Source organism: Oncorhynchus kisutch, linkage group LG14 (assembly GCF_002021735.2).
Source record: "Oncorhynchus kisutch isolate 150728-3 linkage group LG14, Okis_V2, whole genome shotgun sequence".
Taxonomy (NCBI): Eukaryota; Metazoa; Chordata; class Actinopteri; order Salmoniformes; family Salmonidae; genus Oncorhynchus; species Oncorhynchus kisutch.
The window spans coordinates 73,280,346-73,299,179 of record NC_034187.2 but is presented as its reverse complement, the minus strand read 5'-3'; the positions used below and the strand labels follow the sequence as shown (position 1 = coordinate 73,299,179).

Genomic DNA, 18,834 nt, shown 5'->3' with positions numbered 1-18,834 from the left:
ACTAAATGCATCAGGGCTTGTGTAGGCATAGGGCCAATTGGTAATTCATTGGAAACACATTCCTCTAATACCTGTGTAGTAACAGTGTATTAATGAACAGTAATATGGATGGTTACATGATGACGATGCCAAACTGACAACCTCTACCGGTTAACAGCTACATACCACGCTACCTGTTGACCGCTCTATACCACGTGAACACTTAGCCGCCTTTTTAAGCTCCTCTCTGCACCATCCGACAGCCGCGCGTGATTTCCATGGGAACGTCGTCAAGCAAAAGAAAATGACCGGGTTTGCTTGGTCAGAGTGGGCTTGGTTGGTTGACAGTAATCTTGCTATGGCTGCAAAGGTAAGTTCACCTTGTTCGAGGAAAAATACATTTTGTCAGTAGGTGAAATAGACAATGGCAGAATATACAACGACACCTCTGAACGCACGGACCACATTCTCACACACTGACTTCCTCCCCCATCTATTGATAGATGGCTAGCCAGCTAGCTACTAACGTTAGTTAGCCGGATAAGAGGATGTTCGAGGTTAACATTAGCCAGTGGCAATGACATTGGGGCTTTACAGCGAGGAGGTAATGGGATACAGCCTTTCCCTGTGATGCACTATGCGGAATCCGGTTATCAGACTGACTTGCCACTGAAACCGGTGGTCTCTGTCCGTCACACTTCTCGAGCCACTGGCTGATTAGGAAGCACGTGTTTGACGTGAAGCCGGCTCTAAGCCTGGTAAGCTTTATAAGCTCAGTGCTGGTAACCTTGTGTAGCTTTATGCTATATGACGATTCTCCCAATATACATACAGTAATATAGGCAGGCTACTGTTGTTACTCGCGTCATTGCCGCAGATATTTCACATAATGTGAAAATGTATCAACATTCTACAAGATACATTCAGCACGTGCTTTGTGTCGTCATGTGCCTCGTGCCACTGTTTTGAATGAAGTGTCCCCTCCCCCAATGACCTGTATACAGCTGGATCCTCTGTTAGTATGACCAGCCCATTTCATTAGATCACTGTATATAAAAAAGAGAGTAGGCCTAATATTGACTTGTTGAATCCTAAACATGGTCAAAATAGCATGTCTCACTTTTACTACAAAGTGAGTAAAATATCTTACTGTTAACAAGACATGTAGGCTAAGTTAACATTCTCCTAAATGCCTGTTAATAGAATTGTAATTTAAAAAAAGTGTATTATTATCAGGTTATTACTACAATATTGAGCTAATGAGAGCTTGGTTGTTGATTATGTTGATTGGTAACTGTGGTCTTTGATGTAATTTCATGTAATTTTGTTTAATTTCTCCAGGGACAAAGGAGGGCTGACCCTACTGAGCTGAAAGCTATTTTTTTAAAGGTGAGTTGTGTAAAAATATATTCACCAATGTTGCCTTTGCACTCTGCATACAAGACAACTTCATGTACTGGAAAGCCATTGTTAATAATGCATTAATTTGTGGCCTTCTTCTGGCTCAAGTCACCTAAACAAGAGTCAATAGCACATTCATGGTTTTCCCCATTGTTGTCTGAATCCTAACTTGAGATCCCTGCACAACTCAAATTTCTACCATTGACATCAATGCATGATTTATGCGAAAGTCTCAAGTTACATGCGAATGATCTCAAGTTAGGTGTCAGCCCAAAGGTTTGAACATGTGTACAGTGTCTTCCTCAATAAGTAGATCATATATTAACAAATCAACAATGAGTTCTGTCTGTGTGTGTTTGTGTGTCTCTCTGTGTGTGTCTCTCTCTGTCTGCCTGTCTGTGTGTGTGTCTGTGTGTGTGTGCATGTGCATGCGTTTTTGTGTGTGTATGCATTTGCCATTGCAGTATGCCAGCATCCAGAAAAATGATGAGCACTACATGTCTCCGGAGGACTTTGTGACCCGGTTCCTCCACGCACACACTGACATCAGGCTGTCTGATGAGGCCACCTCACTGCTGGCTGGGGTAGTGGACCAGAAGAAAGATGGGTGTGTAGAAGATCAGGGCTCTTATCACAAAGCCTATTAGAGTAGGAGTGCTAATCTAGGATCAGTTTAGCTTTTTAATCATAATGAATAGGAGACAATTTGTGAATACAGGCCCTGACTATGAGAAGCATAGGCATTAGGCCTAGTTATAGGTTGGTTATGACAAGGACCTGGAGTATTTTGATAATTTGGTGGGTGGTCATGATTGTCCTATTTCAAATGTGAATTGGAAATGTGTTTTTTGCATATCCCAACTCCCCCAAGAATGGGGTAACAGCCAGGGTTCGCCAAGATCAAGATTTTTCACAGTGTCGGCTCTGGGATTCGACTAGCGACCTTTCGGGTACTTTCCCAAAACTCTAACCGCTAGGCTACCTGCTGTCCTTATAGCAAGGGCCCAAGAGGTTTTTGTATCAGTCACATGGTCAGGAAAATGTAGAGCCCTAGGTATGAATTTAACATTGTGGAGAAAAACACAGGACAACAGGGATTGTTTTAGTATTTTTATTCACCATTACTTGCATTCAGCACATATATCTATATACAGTATATATACATGTCCAGTTTATTAGGTACACCAATCTACTACCGGGTCGGACCCCACTTTGCCTCCAGAACAAACGGAATTCTCCGGGGCATGGATTCTACAAGTCGGAAACGTTCCTCAGGGATGTTAGTCCATGCTGCATCACGCAGTTGATGCTGATTGGACAGAGGTTGACCACCGCCACCAACCTGTACAGTTGACACCAGGCAGGTAGGATCCATGGACTCATGCTGCTTGAGTCAAATCCTAACTCTGCCATCAGCATGACCCAACAGGAACCAGGATTTGTCAGACCGGGCTAGGTTTTCCACTCCTCAATTGTCCATTGTTGGTGATCGCATGCCCACTGGAGCCGCTTCTTCTTGTATTTAGCTGATAGGCGTGAAACCCGGTGTGGTCGTCTGCTGCAATAGCCCATCCGTTATAAGGATCGACAAGTTGTGTGTTTGGAGATGCCGTTCTGAATACTGCTTGTTTTCGCACACAGGACTACTGCTGGCTGTATGTTTTTTTGTCACATTATTCTGGGGAAACCCTAGATACTGTCGTGCATGAAAAGCCCAGGTGGGCGGCCGTTTCTGAGATACTGGATCCGGCATGCCTGGCACCAAAGATCATACCACACTCAAAGTTGCTTAGGTCACTCATTTTGCCCATTCTAACATTCAATTGAACAGTAACTGAATGCCTCGATGCCTGCCTGCCTGCTTTATATTGCAAGCCACATGACTCACTGTCTGTAGGAGTGAATCATTTTCGTGAACGTGGTGGTGTACCTAATAAACTGGCCAGTGTGTGTATATACTGTATCTGGCTTTGATCCTGTGTACTCCCCTAGCCCTTATTTTCTAATACACAGGATTCAATCCAATAAACAATTAATAATGTTTTGCTAACCACTTATTCTACCACAAATGTATCTGATTTATTTAGTAGAAAAAGAGAATCCTACAAATCCTCAAAGCCCATTTGTCAGGTGTTGTTCCCTTCCTTCTGTTGGTTGTTGCTAGCCTAATTCATCTCATCTTATCCCCCTCTCCCCCCATCACCCCTATTTTTTACATTAATATGTATGTTTTTAATGATACATAATGACGGGCAATAAAATGTTAGGGTAAGTCAAAAAGAAAAAGCGCGTTGCCACGGCAACCACCTGGGCTCCAGCAAAGAGCAGAGTGCATGCGGTCATGTTGCTCACATTATGAAGGCCTGCTTTAAAATGGAGTGGAGGCTGGCTGGCTGCACACATGCACTGTAATTGCCCGTGCCATTCAGCACTCCTGCATTGTGTGGATTTGGGAGCCAGATAAATGGCGACGGCATCACTGCTATTAAGGGATAAATCTATTAGGAATCCATGGCTTGGTCTCTGTATCTAAACCTCATTTGGTGTGATGGGGTGGTGGGGAGGGGATAGGAAATGACAAGGGAGCAGAAATGTCTGGTTTGATAGTTTGATCAAAGCCACAAAATCAGAGACCTTTGTTTGAATGCATCCATTTTGTTTACAGTTGACATTGTAGGTTAGTCGCCATGTATTTTGTTATTTTTTGCCAGTGAACCCTAAAAAGATGTTATGATTTCCGTTAGACAATGAGATGGATGATTATGCCTAGCGCAGGAAGAGAGAACAGACAATGGTTGCGCGTGTCAACAACACCCCCTTTTATGTTCACAGAAAACAGAAATACATTGTTTTTGACAAGAACCTGTTGAGTGAGCTCCCTGAAAGAAAATAAACTAAGAAAATAATCCACAGAGTCTATTGTATTTTCATATACTCCCTCTATCTTAAATTACAGTATTTTTCAGGATGTGCATACTGCATACATTTTTTTCTCTCTAATGCGTCTTGCTGTAGTTTTTACCCCAGGTTGGATTCCATTTCACAGAGATAAGTCAGGGAGGGGTAATTGTTTTTTTTCGGAGTAGAGGGGGTTTGGGTGTACGTAAACAGTGTAATGCATTTCTCTGCCTCCCTCTGTGACTGTGTAAATTAGGTGATACACTCACTGACGGCCATCACAGTTTCTCTCTCTCTGCCTTGAAATCACTTTTCTCTCTTGTTATTCAGCCTCCCCAGACTTGTTTGGCTGAGATAGATACACTCCCTTTCTGTCTATGTAGACATCCCTGCTGCTGTCGGAAAGATGTGTCAGAGATTTTTCCTGCCTCCCTCCTTCCCTGTCTCTCTCTATCTCATTTTATTTTTCTCTCTCTTGCTCTCTCTTTCTCTCTCTTGCTCCCCCCCCCCTCTCTTTTTCGATGGAAAACTCTTCCAAGTGTGAAACCCCTCCCAAGTCTCTTGGGGGTTAAAACTTTGTAAAGAGAGCATGCTGGGAAAATAGCAGTCCTTCCAGCCAGACATGTGTATTTTGGTGTGCCTGCTTGGAAGAACCCAAAGCATCCAGCCCACCAGCCGGACAGCTAGCGAGACAGACAGCCCGGCTGCCAGCCAGCCAGTCAGCTAGCCAGCAGTCACCTCTGGGTGGAAGGATGTCAGTGACAATAGCAGGGACAGGGGATCATTGAAGGTGTCCTCTTACCCCTCTACTATCAGGGATAAAAGCTGTCGCTCCAGCCTAACCCGCCCAAATGTTTATGCTGTAAACAGTGTTGTAGGTCCTGGATAGCTCTTCTAGGAGCTGTGTTTACCAGCTGAAGATGACAAAAAAAGTGTAGACATCATATACACCCTCGAACAAAGACATCAAGGATGTTTACCTACTTATCGACTTTGTATAGAGATACACTTTCAACCTTTGTTGACCTCTCACTCGGACTAAGAAAGGGCCACATGTACTGCATGATCATATTGACTGAATAGCTACTGATTTCAAATGAAAAATAATCCTCTCCATTTAGTATAGCATTAACTGCACATGTTGGGATTTATATCTTACATTTCCTGGACACATACTGTAGTCTCATGTTTGTAAATGCATATGTTTTTGTGCACTCAGACAATGTACAATCTGGTCACATGCCATATTAGTTGGTAGATGGTTTGTTTGCATTACAACGTGCTGGCATCTCTTTTTGGGGGGGTAATTGTTCTGTAGTTGTTTTTTATTTATTTTACTAGGCAAGTCAGTTAAGATCAAATTCTTATTTACAATGATGGCCTACTCTGGCCAAACCTGGACGACGCTGGGCCAAATGTGCACCGCCCTATGGGACTGTCAATCACAGCCAGCTGTGATTCAGCCTGGATTTGAACCAGAGACTGTAGTGACACCTATTGCACTGAGATGCAGCACCTTAGACCGCTGCGCCACTCGGGAGCCCCTAGTCATAGGAATGCTAATCAACTATCATAATCCTCATCCCTGGCACATTCACCATAGTGTTTGTAATACCTCCAGAACCCTCTCACATCTCCCAAAGTCATCTTAATACCCCTGCTAATCAACCCCTGATAATCAACAAGTTACAGTAACATTGTCATAATCCATGGCTTCATAACTACTGAAATGCTCACCAACGTAAACAGATGCACATAAAAAATCCTACTGCACTTCCCTACTGCATTTTAGGCAGTCTCTCTGTTCTCTCTCCTGCAGTCCTCTGAAGTTTGTCTACAGTAACTCACGAAATGACCTTCTAAATTGGTCATTTTTAAGAGTTTTTATGTTTCAACCAATTTTAATTTTCAACATTTAATATGGTTCCAGCCACAAGAGCTGTACCCATATTAGCTTGTAGCAGGGCACTTTTGTGCACCTCCACCCAAACCCCACCAGCAGGCCCCTGTTTGAAAACCGCCAGCTAGCTAAGTCAATAAAACAATTACTCTTTCCGATTTTTCTACACCGCAAGGCAGACAGAGCAGAGCATACCTACAAGCCTACAGATTCCCAATTAATCCCTCTTTGAATTTCATCAGTAACAAAATTAATTAGAGTTGCCAGGAAAATGTAATCATCTCTCCCCTGGAAATTGAAATAGATTAGAGATGTGTGCTCAGGGGATTGCTCATTAGAACTGACCCCGCATAATTATTGTATCCATTTGTGAAATTCATAATGGACTTCAGGCAACTTTGAACCGCGTATGAATTAAGACTAGATTGCGCCGTTGTCCCCAGGGGCTCCCATGGGAGTTCAAATGACCCTGTTGGTATCTTTGTCCTGTTTTTGTAGATGATGTATGGCCATTTGTAGTAATATCATAAAGAAGTGAAATACAACGATATTAGTGACACATACATGCTGCAGACTACACATCCAGAGAGAGAGAGAGACATAGAAATAGAGAGAGAGAGATAGATAGAAAGAAAGAGAGAGAAATTTAGAGAGAGAGAGAGAAAGACCGCAAGAAAGATATATAAATATAGAGAGATAGAAAGATATACAGTGGGGAGAACATGTATTTGATACACAGCCTATTTTGCAGGTTTTCCTACTTACAAAGCACGTAGAGGTCTGTAATTTTTATCATAGGTACACTTCAACTGTGAGAGACGGAATCTAAAACAAAAATCCAGAAAATCACATTGTATGATTTTTAAGTAATTCATTTGCATTTTATTGCATGACATAAGGAATTGATACATCAGAAAAGCATAACTTAATATTTGGTACAGAAACCTTTGTTTGCAATTACAGAGATCATATGTTTCCTGTAGTTCTTGACCAGGTTTGCACACACTGCAGCAGGGATTTTGGCCCACTCCTCCATACAAACCTTCTCCAGATCCTTCAGGTTTCGGGGCTGTCGCTGGGCAATACGGACTTTCAGCTCCCTGCAAAGATTTTCTATTGGGTTCAGGTCTGGAGACTGGCTAGGCCACTCCAGGACCTTGAGATGCTTCTTATGGAGCCACTCCTTAGTTGCCCTGGCTGTGTGTTTCGGGTCGTTGTCATGCTGGAAGACCCAGCCACGACCCACCTTCAATGCTCTTACTGAGGGAAGGAGGTTGTTGGCCAAGATCTCGCGATACATGGCCCCATCCATTCCCCTCAATATGGTGCAGTCGTCCTGTCCCCTTTGCAGAAAAGCATCCCCAAAGAATGATGTTTCCACCTTCATGCTTCACGGTTGGGATGGTGTTCTTGGGGTTGTACTCATCCTTCTTCTTCCTCCAAACACGGCGAGTGGAGTTTAGACCAAAAAGCTCTATTTTTGTCTCATCAGACCACATGACCTTCTCCCATTTCTCCTCTGGATCATCCAGATGTTCATTCAGACGGGCCAGATGTGCTGGCTTGAGCAGGGGGACCTTGTGTGCGCTGCAGGATTTTAATCCATGACGGCGTAGTGTGTTACTAATGGTTTTCTTTGAGACTGTGGTCCCAGCTCTCTTCAGGTCATTGACCAGGTCCTGCCGTGTAGTTCTGGGCTGATCCCTCACCTTCCTCATGATCATTGATGCCCCACGAGGTGAGATCTTGCATGGAGCCCCAGACCGAGGGTGATTGACCGTCATCTTGAACTTCTTCCGTTTTCTAAAAATTGCGCCAACAGTTGTTGCCTTCTCACCAAGCTGCTTGCCTATTGTCCTGTATCCCATCCCAGCCTTGTGCAGGTCTACAATTTTATCCTTGATGTCCTTACACAGCTCCCTGGTCTTGGCCATTGTGAAGAAGTTGGAGTCTGTTTGATTGAGTGTGTGGACAGGTGTCTTTTATATAGGTAACGAGTTTAAATAGGTGCAGTTAATACAGGTAATGAGTGGAGAACAGGAGGGATTCTTAAAGAAAAACTAACAGGTCGGTCTGTGAGAGCCAGAATTCTTACTGGTTGGTAGGTGATCAAATACTTATGTCATGCAATAAAATGCAAATTAATTACTTAAAAATCATACAATGTGATTTTCTGGATTTTTGTTTTAGATTCCGTCTCTCACAGTTGAAGTGTACCTATGATAAAAATTACAGACCTCTACATGCTTTGTAAGTCGGAAAACCTGCAAAATCGGCAGTGTATCAAATACTTATTCTCCCCACTGTATATAGATATACACCTGTTTATCATGGCAGAGGGGGAAATGTGTAACTTCATATGAAATCATTTGTACATGTGCAAAGTTGCCCGTCAACGTTATAGCAGTCAACTCAGACACAACACTGACATGAAATCATTCTCATTAAGTTTGACATTTCACTCAGCTGAGAAGTAGCCTACCCTTATTAAGATTTTCATAGATTGATCGGCTGTTCTGTAAATTGGTTTTGTCATCCAGTGTTGTATAAGTTGAAACTTGTGTTCTATAGTTCTGCTCTAAATGATTGCACAACAAGTGCTGTAAAATGTGTTCTAGTGATGCTGATAGTCCTTCTCTGCTCTCTCATTGTGGAACATGACATTATCTGAGTATACTTTTACCGGATAGCCTCACATTCAACTTTCTTTTTATTTGTTTCACTTCTCTCTCACTATTTCTCTCACAATTTCTCTCACAATTTCTCTCTCTCTCTCTCTCTCTCTCAATTCATGGTAAACATATGTTATCATTGCCAAAGCGAGTGAAGTAGATAATAAACAAAAGTGAAATAAACAATAAAAATGTACAGTAAACATTATACTCACAGAAGTTCCAAAATAATGAAGACATTTCAAGTGTCATATTATGTCTATATACAGTGTTGTAACAATGTGCAAATAGTTAAAGTACAAAAGGTAAAATAAATAAACATAAAAATGGGTTGTATTTACAATGGTGTTTGTTCTTCACTGGTTGCCCTTTTGTTGTGGCAACAGGTCACACATGTTGCTGCTGTGATGGCACACTGTGGTATTTCACCCAGTAGGTATGAGAGTTTATCAAAATTGGGTTTGCTTTCAAATTCTTTGTGGATCTGTGTAATCTGAGGGAAATATGTGTCGCTAAGATGGTCATACATTTGGTAGGAGGTTAGGAAGTGTAGCTCAGTTTCCACCTCATTTTGTGGGCAGTGTGCACATAGCCTGCCTTCTCTTGAGAGCCAGGTCTGCCTACGGCGGCCTTTCTCAATAGCAAGGCTATGCTCACTGAGTCTGTACATAATCAAAGCTTTCCTTAAGTTTGGGTTAGTTACGGTGGTCAGATATTCTGCCACTGTGTAGTCTCTGTTTAGGGCCAAATAACATTCTAGTTTGCTCAGTTTCTTTGTTAATTCTTTTCAATGTATCAAGTAATTATCTTTTTGTTTTCTCATGATTTGGTTGTGTTGCTGTCCTGGGGGGTCTGTTTGTGTTTTTGAACATCCCAGGATCAGCTTGCTTAGGGGTCTCTTCTCCAGGTTAATTTCTCTGTATGTTAGGGCTTTATTATGGAAGGTTTGGGAATCACTTCCTTTTAGGTGGTTGTAGAATTTATTGGCTCTTTTCTGGATTTTGATAATTAGCGGGTATCAGCCTAATTCTGCTCTGCATGCATTATTTGGTGTTTTACATTGTACACTGAGGATATTTTTGCAGAATTCTGCATGCAGAGTCTGAATTTGGTGTTTGTCCCATTTTGTGAATTCTTGGTTGGTGAGCAGACCCCAGACCCCACAACCACAAAGGGCAATGAGTTCTATAACTGATGCAAGTATTTTTATCCATATCCTAATTGTTATGTTGAATTTTCTGTTCCTTTTGATGGCATAGAAGGCCCATGCCTTGTCTCTCAGATCGTTCACAGCTTTGTGGAAGTTACCAGTGGCGCTGATGTTTAGGCCGAGGTATGTATAGTTACCAGTGGTGCTGATGTTTAGGCCGAGGTATGTATCGTTACCAGTGGTGCTGATGTTTAGGCCGAGGTATGTATAGTTACCAGTGGTGCTGATGTTTAGGCCGAGGTATGTATAGTTACCAGTGGTGCTGATGTTTAGGCCGAGGTATGCATAGCTTTTTGTGTGCAATAGGGCAACGGTGTCTAGATGGAATTTGTATTCGTGGTCCTGGGAACTGGACCTTTTTTGTCTTACTCAGATTTAGTGTCAGGACCCAGGTTTGACAGGATCTGTGCAGAAGTTCTAGGTGCTGCTGTAGGCCTTCCTTGGTTGGGGACAGAAACACCAGATCATCAGCAAACAGTAGACATTTGACTTCAGATTCTAGTAGGGTGAGGCGGGTGCTGGAGGCTGTGCTAGTGCCCTTGCCAATTCGTTGATATCTAAATTGAAGAGAGTGGGGCTTAAGCTGCATCCCTGTTTTTTGCCAATTTTAACCGCACAGTTGTTGTTTGTGTACATGGATTTTATAATATCGTATGTTTTACCCCCAACACCACTTTCCATCAATTTGTATAGCAGACCCTCATTCCAAATTGAGTCAAAGTTTTTTTTTAAATCAACAAAGCATGAGAAACTTTGCCTTTGTTTTGTTTGATTGTTTGTCAATTATTGTGTGCAGGGTGAACACGTGGTCTATCATACGGTAATTTGGTAAAAAGCCTATTTGACATTTGCTCAGTACATTGTTTTCACTGAAGAAATGTACAAGTCTGCTATTAATGATAATGCAGAGGATTTTCCCAAGGTTGCTGTCGACCCATATCCTATGGTAGTTATTGGGGTCAAATTCGTCTCCACTTTTGTGAATTGGGGTGATTATTCCTTGGTTCCAAATATTGTCGAAGATGCCGGAGCTGAAGATGATGTTTAAGAGTTTAAGTAAAGCAGATTGGAATATGTGGTCTGTATACTTTATCATTTCATTGAGGATACCATCAACACAACAGTCTCTCACTCTCGCTCTCTCTCCCTCTCCTTCTCTCTCTCTTTCTCTCCTTCAGGTTGATCTCCTTCCAGGAGTTTGTGGCTTTTGAGTCGGTCCTGTGTGCTCCAGATGCTCTCTACATGGTCGCCTTCCTGCTGTTTGACAAGACTGGCAAAGGAGCAGCCACCTACGGTACGTAACCTTCCCTCTGGTTTGATTGACAGCTCTATTTTAGCTCTAACCCTCTAATCCCCTGGTATGATTTGTGACATATGAGAGACCTGTGAGACCTGTGATATGCAGGTGACCGTTGAAGTACAAAATGTTTACACTTATAGCTAGGCTTTTAAAATGTAAGTGAAGGAATAATTCTTAGTACACTGTGAGGTCTTTTATTTACTGAAAGTAAATTTCATTGGACATTTTGTTATTTTGGAAGAAGTTGATAATAAAATATGTTTTACTCTCTCAAAATGACAAAAAATTATATTGTCACACATAACCATCAGAGTCAATGACAGTAACCTTAGCCCCTATGAAGGTGACAGTGTAAGCACCCCTATGGAGATGACAGGATGACAGATATTGGTTTTGGAAGGGTGGAGGGGTGGAGGGGGAGAAGACATGTCTGTCGGAGAGGAGGGGAGTGTGTATGTGATTGGCACCATTACCCAGAAGCCTCCGAGCCCAGAGGTTAGAAGAGGAGACATTTGTACGTGTTGCTCATTTCACATTTCCCTAATTGATTTAAACAACCCTAATTTTGCCTTCTGTAGGTGTGCCACATTAGCACATTAGGACTGATTTGAAATGCAGCACACATATCTTGGGCACAAACAGAGAGAAACTAAATTCCATTCTAATTGTTGCTCGTCGGCAGGGAGTAAGATCATTGTGGTTCATTATATATGCACATATGTTAATTTTCATATTTTAAAAGCTCAATTAGACTATTTATCTGTGGCTTGGTGTATCTGGTTTAGTAATTAAAAGGTCTGTTGTTTTTCTGCCTTCTAAAAGGTTAATGAATATAGCCTACATGCATGCTACTGTGGCTATGCTAGGAGATGCAATAAGAAGTCAAATATTTCACATGCCCATACACTGCTGTCTGTACCTCATGTTCTGCTACCATTTTAACTTGTGTCTGAGATTATGGTCTTGTCAAAGTCACTTTATTGTGATCCATTCCATCATTTTCTCTTTTCTCTTTGCTTTTTAATCAGATGAAATGGCCTTCTCCATCTCAACCACTATAACAAGTCGCTCCTTTATAACTTATTAAAAGCATTCATTGCTGCGGCTTAGCTGCATTAAAGACAGTTTGTTTTTCAACATCAATGGCTTGTTCTGATTTCTTATTTCTTTTCATAACATTTTCGTACTCTCTTTTCTTGTTTGTTAGTAACCTGTGTAATTTATATTAAGTGAACACGGAAAAACATATATTTTTACATGAAGGGATGAATATACTGTTATTTCTTAGTGTTTCATAAAAATACATCCATAATTTGGTGGAATAGAGTTCCACAAACCGTGACATGAATGCATGTTAAAACGGGATTGTACTGCAGCCAAAGAGATAAAAAAGAGGATAAAAGGTTGCCTGGGTGTTGACAGGTCCATAAAGGCTGATAATATAAACGGCAGGTCTGGAATGGGGAATGGCACTGCAGTGTTACACTGTTGAGTAAATGCAGCATTTTTATTGCCTCATTAAAGTGTAAAACCTGCTGGAGCTGTCTTGTTCCAAAAGGTAGGCCCTGACTGGGGGAAAAATCACACTCCATATTTCTAGTGTGCGGCCCAAATCCCTCTCTAATTTCTCTTTAAGTTATTTATTCCCCTCTTAGTTACACTGATACATACTAGCAGGTTTGAAACACGTTTCTGGTTTCGTGGCGTAGTAAGGAGCAGGTTCCTTTGGCTCTGTTTGTTTTGGTTTATCTGATAAGGGTGTAATCATTTGGGCTGGTGTTCAATGTCTCCCACCTACATTACCTCTATTGGCTGAGACTGATACAGAATTTTAAAAGTGTGTAATCACATAGCTTCACATATTTTATAGCTACAGTATGCTTACAGTACTGTCTAATGCTTCCATCAGATGTCAATCCATCATCGTTGTTGAGCCCTGTGGCTTCAGGAACCTGTAACTTTCATCGTTATTAACACATACTTTTCTCATATGAAATCTCTTAAAAAACTGGTCAATGATCATTCCAATGACTTGATACAAAATAATACCTTTTGACATAATACACAACAATGTCCACCATGTCTGCAAGTAACCGAGTCTTGTGACGCAATGCTACAGCTAACCAGCCATCTACAGTAGTCTGTCAACATTGTCTGAATGAAAAGGGGACTGATTTCATTAAAGGTGCTCGTCTCGTCTCTCCTCAGAGGACGTGAAGCAGGTCTTCAGCCAAACCACAAACCATCAGCACATCCCCTTTAACTGGGACTCTGAGTTCATGCGGCTGCACTTCGGCATGGAGAGGACCAAGCACCTCAGCTATGGAGAGTTCACCCAGTTCCTCCTGGTGGGTTAAAATTCTCTATATCACCTTGCAGTCACATAGACTGTCTCTCTTTCTTTCTTTCTCTTTCGCAAATCTCTCTCTCACGCTCTCTCTTTCTGTCTGAGCAAATTCTTTGTCCACGTCAATGTGTCTCTGTCAGTCAGATGTCCGTTTAAATATGCGTCTCCCTCTTTATCTCTCTGTCAATGTTTCTATCTTGCTCTCAATTTCATCCTCTCCATTCGTGTCCGACTTTGTCTATCTGTCTGTCAAGTCTTTTTCATTTTGCCTTCAGACCCTGTATATTAATTATTGTATGGAATTTTCTTCTGACAAAGTCAATGAAACCACATCAGTTTTCGTGTTTGACCTTTACTATAACCTCCTTGTCTGTATTCAGACTGTGTGTGATGCCGATGGTCTGTGTGTCTTTATTCAGGCTGTGTGTTATGCCGATGGTGTGTGTGTCTGTATTTAGGCTGTGTGTTATGCCGATGGTGTGTGTGTCTGTATTTAGGCTGTGTGTGATGCCGATGGTGTGTGTGTGTCTGTATTCTGGCCTTGTGTGATGCCGATGGTGTGTGTGTCTATTCAGGCTGTGTGATGCCGATGGTGTGTGTGTCTGTATTCAGACTGTGTGTGATGCCGATGGTGTGTCTGTCTGTATTCAGATTGTGTGTGATGACAATGATATGTGTCTGTATCCAGGTTGTGTGTGATGCCGATGGTGTGTGTGTCTATATTCAGTGTGTGTGATGCCCATGATGTGTGCGTGTCTGTATTCAGTGTGTGTGATGCCCATGATGTGTGTGTGTCTGTATTCAGTGTGTGTGATGCCCATGATGTGTGTGTGTCTGTATTCAGTGTGTGTGATGCCCATGATGTGTGTGTGTCTGTATTCAGTGTGTGTGATGCCCATGATGTGTGTGTGTCTGTATTCAGTGTGTGTGATGCCCATGATGTGTGTGTGTCTGTATTCAGTGTGTGTGATGCCCATGATGTGTGTGTGTCTGTATTCAGTGTGTGTGATGCCCATGATGTGTGTGTGTCTGTATTCAGTGTGTGTGATGCCCATGATGTGTGTGTGTCTGTATTCAGTGTGTGTGATGCCCATGATGTGTGTGTGTCTGTATTCAGTGTGTGTGATGCCCATGATGTGTGTGTGTCTGTATTCAGTGTGTGTGATGCCCATGATGTGTGTGTGTGTCTGTATCCAGGTTGTGTGTGATGCTGATGGTGTGTGTGTCTGTATTCAGTGTGGGGGATGCCTATCCAGCCTTGGCTTGATACACACTCTCAGGTTCCTCTACTTGGTCCTGTTTCCCCAACACAGCCAGAGATATTTAATTGATTCTACTTGGTCCTGTTTCCCCAACACAGCCAGCCATATTAACCTGATTCTACTTGGTCCTGTTTCCCCAACACAGCCAGCCATATTAACCTGATTCTACTTCGTCCTGTTTCCCCAACACAGCCAGCCATATTAACCTGATTAGTCATCAATGAAACACTGAGGGTATATTTTAGAACACGCTGGAATTAGTTTTCCATTACAGTTAAGTGACGTAACCACCAACATAGACCTACTCCACCTACAGTGGGGAGAACAAGTATTTGATACACTGCCGATTTTTGCAGGTTTTCCTACTTACAAAGCATGTAGAGGTCTGTAGTTTTTATCATAGGTACACTTCAACTGTGAGATACGGAATCTAAAACTAAATCCAGAAAATCACATTGTATGATTTTTAAGTAATTAATTTGCATTTAATTGCATGACATAAGTATTTGATCACCTACCAACCAGTAAGAATTCCGGCTCTCACCGACCTGTTAGTTTTTCTTTAAGAATCCCTCCTGTTCTCCACTCATTACCTGTATTAACTGCACCTGTTTGAACTCGTTACCTGTATAAAAGACACCTGTCCACATGCTCAATCAAACAGACTCCAACCTCTCCACAATGGCCAAGACCAGAGAGCTGTGTAAGGACATCAGGGTTAAAATTGTTGACCTGCACAAGGCTGGGATGGGCTACAGGACAATAGGCAAGCAGCTTGGTGAAAAGGCAACAACTGTCGGCGCAATTATTAGAAAACGGAAGAAGTTCAAGATGACGGTCAATCACCCTCGGTCTGGGGCTCCATGCAAGATCTCACCCCGTGGGGCATCAATGTTCATGAGGAAGGTGAGGGATCAGCCCAGAACTACACGGCAGGACCTGGTCAATGACCTGAAGAGAGCTGGGACCACAGTCTCAAAGAAAACCATTAGTAACACACTACGCCGTCATGGATTAAAGTCCTGCAGCGTACGCAAGGTCCCCCTGCTCAAGCCAGCGCATGTCCAGGCCCATCTGAAGTTTGCCAATGACCATCTGGATGATCCAGAGGAGGAATGGGAGAAGGTCATGTGGTCTGATGAGACAAAAATAGAGCTTTTTGGTCTAAACTCCACTCGCCGTGTTTGGATTGGAGGAAGAAGAAGGATGAGTACAACCCCAAGAACACCATCCCAAACGTGAAGCATGGAGGTGGAAACATCATTCTTTGGGGATGCTTTTCTGCAAAGGGGACAGGACGACTGCACCGTATTGAGGGGAGGATGGATGGGGCCATGTATCGCGAGATCTTGGCCAACAACCTCCTTCCCACAGTAAGAGCACTGAAGATGGGTCGTGGCTGGGTCTTCCAGCATGACAACGACCCGAAACACACAGCCAGGGCAACTAAGGAGTGGCTCCATAAGAAGCATCTCAAGGTCCTGGAGTGGCCTAGCCAGTCTCCAGACCTGAACCCAATAGAAAATCTTTGCAGGGAGCTGAAAGTCCGCATTGCTCAGCAACAGCCCTGAAACCTGAATGATCTGGAGAAGATCTGTATGGAGGAGTGGGCCAAAATCCCTGCGGCAGTGTGTGCAAACCTGGTCAAGAACTACAGGAAACGTATGATCTCTGTAATTGCAAACAAATGTTTCTGTACCAAATATTAAGTTCTGCTTTTCTGATGTATCAAATACTTATGTCATGCAATAAAATGTAAATTAATTACTTAAAAATCATACAATGTGATTTTCTGGATTTTTGTTTTAGATTCCGTCTCTCACAGTTGAAGTGTACCTATGATAAAAATTACAGACCTCTATATGCTTTGTAAGTAGGAAAACCTGCAAAATCGACAGTGTATCAAATACTTGTTCTCCCCACTGTATACCCTTCTATCCAAAACAGGGTACATTTTCTCCTCCGTAGTATAATCTGTGCTGCTGCCGCATTCCTTCTGTATTTGTGGTGTGCGAGCCATTTTCCAATATGATGTCTAGACGTGAAATCAGGGGAGAGGGCGAGTGGAGGAGAGGGAGAGTGGGGGGTCGGCCGTGCCAAGTTTTCATCTACACTCACTATATCTGAATGAGCTTTCTATGTTACACTTAACTTGGACCAGATGGGTTACACACTGTGAAGAACACACTGATATTGTGTAAGTGTGTGTGTGTGTGTGTGTCTGTGTGTGTGTGTGTTATTGTGCGTGTGTCTGTGTCTGTGTGTGTGTGTGTGTGTGTGTGTTAATGTGCATGTGTCTGTGTCTGTGTGTGTGTGTGTGCGTGTGTTAATGTGCGTGTGTCTGTGTCTGTGTGTGTGTGTGTGTTAATGTGCGTGTGTCTGTGTCTGTGTGAGGTGCAGTCAGTTAGAGTAGAGAATGTATTTTGCATTCATGGCTTGCCCAGTTCCACTCCACTGGTTTCCAATACTTCATACCAGGAGTACAGCAGTAATGCTCATAGCTCAACTATGAAATACACATTTCCTATTTCACTCACTTCATTTAGTCAATTTATTTAATTCAGGGCTTGTGATTGAAGTGTGTTCTCAGTAGTAGAGGAGAACAGTGCTGTTATGAACCCACTGAGACCTGAGTGAAGATCTTTAAGACTTTAACAAACTATTATTCATATTCCTCAATTATTTGACAACACTGCTATTTGAAAAGACTATAAATTATGTTCCTATTTGTGTTGTGAATGGTAAAGATAATACAGATTGAAGTAATGTATCTCACAGTTAATCACCGGAAAATGTAATATGCTTCTCATACAACACGCACTGTAAATAACGAGGTTAGTTTTCAGTGGTTTTCTCGATGGGGTTTCTCATCCTTATACTTTGTGTTTACATGTGTGTTGTATTCATCCATAATGATGACGGGCCAGATGCAAACAAGATGGGATTATCCCGGAAAACGTTCGCGCTGCAAATTTCTCATAAGGGCTCTCTCGCCAATTACTGTCACTGTGGAAGCCAGAGATTCTCCAGAATTACTTGATGTGTGTCTATTTAGGGCATAGAGTGTGATTTGGGATGCAGACATTCTTTTTACCCTCTTGTGTCGTGGATGCCAACCAAGGGCTGAGTGACTTCACATTGTTGTGTACATAGCGTGGTTTGGTGATGTATGCCATGCGTAGAGGTGGCACATGGTAGCCAATAGCTATGTCAGATGTGCTGGCTGGCACACTGAACATGGATGGAGGGCATTAAAGTGGCTTTGTTATGTTATGTCTGAGCTTTTTAAAGCTACAGTCCACAATTTGGGTTGTGTTTTCAATGGTAATTTCAACGCTTGATATTCACATACGTAGCTGCAAAAAACCTGAATCCCAGAGTCTGTAGCTTTAAGGGTCAGTAATGACTTTAACCTGGTTTGTGTTGATCGGAACCAGAGGGAACAGTTCGAGGGAATCTGTATAGTTTTTCTCCTGCAGGTATTCCATTGTTTAAAGACCTTAAACAGCGGGAAAGACGCCAACGCCTCTCGTATTGAAACCCAAAACAGAGGTGGCTCGTCAAATGTTTTTTATTCCATCCAATCCAGAGACAATTGAAGTGAATGTAAATGCCGTGGTAGTCTGGGTATTGGTCGTTCATCTCTCCTCCTGAAATGAAAACCATGTCTCTAAAACACTCACAGTTGTAATAAGTTACGTTTTAACAGGCTAAAAGTGGCTAAACCCGTAAACTGCTACATTCTGGGACGCAATTGTTCTGTTGTTCCATGTGGTTGTGGCAGGCAGCTCCTAACTCTGCTTAGTGTTGTCTTGCTCCAGTCTCTGTAGCACAGGGATATTTTTCCCACCCTTCTCTTCTTTTG

General features: G+C 42.4%; 1 protein-coding gene across 1 annotated transcript in view; it reads left to right on the top strand.

Annotated features, from left to right (window-relative positions):
* Window positions 1-235: 235 nt before the first annotated feature.
* Window positions 236-18,834, top strand: part of LOC109904392 (calcium-binding mitochondrial carrier protein Aralar2) — a 100,710-nt gene continuing 82,111 nt past the window's right edge. The window contains exons 1-5 of the mRNA XM_031788915.1: window positions 236-349; window positions 1,321-1,368; window positions 1,845-1,987; window positions 11,239-11,354; window positions 13,569-13,708. Of these exons, the coding sequence (XP_031644775.1) occupies window positions 284-349; window positions 1,321-1,368; window positions 1,845-1,987; window positions 11,239-11,354; window positions 13,569-13,708 (513 nt within the window). The 5' untranslated portion in view covers window positions 236-283. The remainder of the gene's footprint in view (window positions 350-1,320; window positions 1,369-1,844; window positions 1,988-11,238; window positions 11,355-13,568; window positions 13,709-18,834) is intronic.